General features: G+C 37.9%; 1 protein-coding gene across 2 annotated transcripts in view; it reads left to right on the forward strand.

Annotated features, from left to right (window-relative positions):
* Window positions 1-5,352, forward strand: part of tmeff2b (transmembrane protein with EGF-like and two follistatin-like domains 2b) — a 77,395-nt gene that overhangs the window by 46,637 nt on the left and 25,406 nt on the right. For both annotated transcript variants that reach the window (XM_016510465.1, XM_016510466.1), the window contains exon 4: window positions 970-996. In XM_016510465.1, coding sequence (XP_016365951.1) covers window positions 970-996 — 27 coding nt within the window. The remainder of the gene's footprint in view (window positions 1-969; window positions 997-5,352) is intronic.

The raw sequence follows: 5,352 nt of genomic DNA on the forward strand, positions 1-5,352 counted from the left end.
CAGCTCTGTGGACGTATGTATCCAGTGCTCGCACCGGACACATACAGTTTAGCCTCTGCTGGTCTGGATCCCCAAAGGGAGGAGGACTGAAGGCCTGGAGTACGACAGTCCGCGGTGTAGAGGAGGGGACCTTAGGAACATATCCGGCTCGAGGGAACAGAAACGCTTTGGCCAGACCGGGCGCAAAGTCCAGATAAGACGGGGCCACTGAAAGGGCCTGCAGATCCCCAACTCTCTTGAGGGAAGATATCGCCAGAAGGAAGGTAGTTTTTATAGTAAGGAGGCGATCAGATATCTCCTCAATAGGCTCGAAGGGAGGCCTACAGAGAGCCTCTAGCACCACCGCCAGGTCCCACGTGGGGACACGAGATCGTACCGGAGGCCTCAGCCTCAGCGCACCGCGGAGGAAACGTGTAACTAGGGGTTGTCTGCCCACTGACTGGCCACCAAGAGGGGCGTGGTAGGCCGCAATAGCCGCCACGTAGACCTTCAGGGTGGAGTGGGTCAACCCTGCGGAGAAACGGGCCTGCAAGAACTCCAGCACAGCGTTTTCCGACGCAGCTCGAGTTCCTGAAGAGGAACTTGTCAGCCAGTAATCAGTAAGCATTTTTCTTGAATGGAAAACAGAAATTTTGATTAGACTCATTTAGTGTTCCACAGGAAAAAGAAATCATGCAAATTCGACACAATGTGAGGCTTGGTAGATGATGACAGAATTTTTAATTTAATGCAAATAATCTGCAGAAGCAGCGACTTGTTTGGCCAAAGGGGTTTTAGATGTGTGAATGAATGATTTTGCCACAGTGCTGTAGACAAACATCTTTTGTGTCTATGAGTGTGCAATCTAATTATCAAATGCATAGTCTTTTTGTTTGTAAGGTGCATCTAGAATAGGTTCAAAAATAGAACTAAATCCGTTTGAATGGACATGACGCTTGTGTTCCTGACCGTCTGTTTTCTGCTTTGCAGATGCTGGCTCTGGATCAGGGGATGATGGTGAGTATTTTCAACTCATCTCTAATTAATACAGAGCATTACAATAATGATCTCATATCTCGCTTTGTCTGTTCACATCCGCACACACCAAGATGCTCATACTGAGTTCGGATGACAGCAGCTTCTGTCTGCCTCTCCTGATAGATGTGAATATGCCAGCAGTACTTATGAAGTGAATCCAGGATGAAGAATTTCACTCTAGAGCATGGCTAATTAAAAAGAGATTCAGGATGGGGTGATGGGAAGATCAAGAGAGAGAGAGGGAGGGATGCTCTGAAGTGAGGGATGATATATCTACTCTGAAATATTAGGAGTAAGTTCTACTGATCAACTAGGAATGAATTTGAAACAAGGAATGGAGAGAGAGATAAACTATGATTGGAATGGAATATGTAGTGGCCTAGTATTTAGTCTAGTCTGTCCTAGTATAAGTGAAATACATTTCACTATATTGTTGTCACATGACCTTACCAAGTTGCATGTAGAAAGTAACATTTTGCATTTTAAATCCAGTTAAATGTAAAAATGTCTTCTTTTGGGGAAGTCTGATAAATTGATGAGACACAAAAAGTCAGCTAAAAATGGCGCCTGATATTAGTTCCAATTCATTCCTCAAGGTCCAGTTAGCACATTGGGTTCTGGGATACAGTTTAAATGCAGTAAGCTCTATGTTTGGAATAGCATACACTGAATAAAACTGTTTTTTTTTTTAAATCACTCAGAAATTGTTAGTAAATTTGACAAATATTTACAAAGTAATGGCAAGTAACGCATGTAATTAAATGCAAAATAGTAAAAAAGTAGAAAGAATGAAATACTATTTCTTGCAAAACACTTAAATATTTTTAGTTTTATTTACAGTCCTCAAGAAACATTTCTTCTTATCAGTGTTGAAATCAGATGTGCTGCTTAATGTTTTTGTACAAACCATGATACATAAAACGAGGGACTGGGGGAAAAAATGGAACAACAGAAGAACGTGGCTCAAAGAGCAAAGAACAGGAAATTGAGGATGAGAAGAAAAGAAAATGAAATAAGAGAGGATATAAAAACGAAAGCGCCATCTGAAAGCCATACAACAGGGATGACACAGGAGATAGATAGCGCAGAACATGTGAACAAATGTCGACACTGTGGGAGAGACGAGACACAGGGAGCTGGAGCGAGGGATGGAGGGAAATAGAAAAGGAAAGGGCAAGAAGAGAGAAGGATGGAGGGGGCACGGTTAGAGACAGATCGATGTGACTCAAGAGAAGAGTTTAGCTTGAGGAAAATGTTGCCTCTCCTCCAGTAGGATCAAACATGTTTTAATGTCTGATTGTAAACCATTGATGAGCTCTGGCTCATACATTCTAAATCACACACACACGCACACACACACACACAGACAGAATCAGATATGTTCTATCGACGTGGAAACAACACTTCCTCCTCACTCTCACATAACTGAGAGCCTCATGTAACTGAGCAGAGATATTACACAAAAGTTTTCCAACTCATTGATGAGCTCTGGCTCATACATTCTAAATCACACACACACGCACACACACACACACACAGACAGAATCAGATATGTTCTATCGACGTGGAAACAACACTTCCTCCTCACTCTCACATAACTGAGAGCCTCATGTAACTGAGCAGAGATATTACACAAAAGTTTTCCAACGCACACATGTAAATGTACAGTAACTACGAAAAACACAACTAACGGAAGGCATTTCTTCCATTCCTACCATAGAAAAAATGAGAAATTCACTGTTACAGACAAGTGGGGCTTTTTAACATACAGATTCTAAATCAAACTTTTTGTTAACGTGAGAGAAATAGTATGGTTGAACATAAGATCTTATGTATCCAATAGGGAAAGACATATGAGCCAAATCTTACAAGCTGTTTTCCAAAATCGCATAATTATAACTTATTTTGCAACTGTTAAAAAGTAAGCTCTGTATAGTGAGAATATCTGGAGTATGAATGAAACCTGGATGTACTACATTTGCCAGGTTGTCACTGTCATTTGACATTTATTAATTTATTTATTTTGGAATTATAAGAAAAATGGCTTTAAAGAGATAGTTGACCCAAAAAATTGTTCCCAATGTGTATTGCTTGCTGTAAGATGAATGTTTGAAGAACAGATTTGGTTACCATTGACTTCCATTGTATGGACAAAAAACACTGCAGACATTTCACAAAATGCCTTCTTTTATGCCATGCAGGATGAATAAATTATTGCAGAATTTTCATTTTTGGGTGGACTATTCCAAAAATGAGATAATGTAATGCCTAGTTTTGAATAATCAAGTGAATTAAAAGGACTGCTGTTTTCTTTTTTTTTTTTTTATAAAATTTCGAGGAAATACATTAGCAAATTAGTGTTCAAAAAACGATGTTCTTGCAATACCTACAAGAATAGCCTACAATAATGATTTATATTCCCATCTGTTGGGTTTGATTTGGTTGGAATCTTAAGAGTTGCATCATTTGTTCTTGCATGTTTAAATCATGTCCAGAATGTCCAGGTGTGATGCTACTTGTTTAGAAGACATATACTTTGGATAGACGTCTTGTAGAACATTATTCTCACTATCAGAGATATTGATGTAGCTAGTCAGATCCACTGTGATATAAAGTAGCAATCACAGGAACCTATGGGTAGCTACAGTTCAAACTTTACCTCATGAATCATCATACAGTGCACTGTAAAAAAAAGATTTTTTTGTGATTTTAACAGTAAAAGACTGTAAAAATGCTACAGTAAAAACCTGTTAACTGGTTAACAGTAAGTTTCCATACTATATTCGGTGAATAAATGTAATTACATTTAATGTAATTTTACAGTAAAATACTGTTAAAAATACGTTTTTTGGAAGTGAAAAAATTGTTGAAGTAACATGTTTCTTCTTAGTTTTTTCTTATCAGTTGTGTACATTAGGGTTTAATCTTACATCTAATGTTGTTAAATTAATGTTTATTGCATTATTTCAGTATAATGTGTGTCACCATGATGGGGTTTAGTGTTTGTGTGAATGTGACACCTCCTGTGACACCTCCTCAGCTCGTAGAAAAGCTGTTTGTGATGAGCTTTGGTTCATCATGTGACTTTCTCATCACCACCAGTTTTTGGTGGTTATCAGTGCATTACAATGGTTCAAAACAGATATTAACACTTCAATATGTTGGTTTATTAACATTACATCAGTTAATGAAATACGGTATTTTATTGTGAATTTAAGTTAAGTCTGTAAAACCTAAAATGTTGCTACCATAGTTCTGGCAACCACAGCTGCCGGTATTTTACTGTAAATGTCACAGATTTTTTTTTTACAGTGTGTAGAACTGATGTAAAAATTTGCTTCCTTAAGTAACTCACAGTGCTTTGTCTAGCTTTTATTAGCAACACTACACACTATCCTTGACTCGGTGAAACTCAGTGTGACCACATTGCAGCAACTGACACTTTATTCTCCATAATGTGTAGAAAATCAGGCCGTTCCTTTACACCCACTCAAAATAGCTATTTTTTAAGCGAAAAACTGCTGCTTGACCCATATTTAGCCTTCAGAAACACTCACATGCTATGTTTATCTAGATTCTTTCATTTACTGCCAGTAGCTGTTCAAGGACTGCACATTTGCAATTAGCACTGTCTTAATTTAAGTGTTTTAGTAAGGGGCACTATTCAAGCTTAGATTACATTACAAATACACACTGAACAATGTTCTTCTTTCAGCATAAAACCACTAAGATGAGGTGTCTTCATCTGTGGTGATGAACTTGTGGCAATGTCAGATTTTCATGAAGGCGATGGCTAACGGAAGAGTCTCTGGCTCTTTGCCATCAATAACGCATCACAAATCACTTTTACGGTTACATTTTTTGTTTTGTAGAGGGGCAGCTTGGCTGATACTGCGGTCAGTCCCCAGCAATAATCAACTAATTATATAACCATACACCTGATGGCTGTTACTAATGTCTATTTCTGGTAATCTAGAACCCATTTACATTCAAATATTCACTTCCTATAGGATTGCATACACTTTAAATTATAGAAGCTGTGGCTGGACTTTTTTCATGGTACAGTATATGGGTATTACTTTAAACTATGGAAACTTGGTCAGGTTGACTTTTAAAAATAATCTCTCTTAAAACACTTTTCACATTTTCATATTATTTGTGACCCTGGACCACAAAACCAGTCTTAAGTCGCTGGGGTATATTTGTAGCAATAGCCAAGAATACATTGTATGGGTCAAAATTATTGATTTTTCTTTTATGCCAAAAATCATTAGGATATTAAGTAAAGATCATGTTCCATGAAGATATTTTGTAAATTTCCTACCATAAATATAT

The sequence above is a fragment of the Sinocyclocheilus rhinocerous genome, unplaced genomic scaffold (assembly GCF_001515625.1).
Source record: "Sinocyclocheilus rhinocerous isolate Xijiao unplaced genomic scaffold, SAMN03320098_v1.1 scaffold1285, whole genome shotgun sequence".
Lineage (NCBI taxonomy): Eukaryota > Metazoa > Chordata > Actinopteri > Cypriniformes > Cyprinidae > Sinocyclocheilus > Sinocyclocheilus rhinocerous.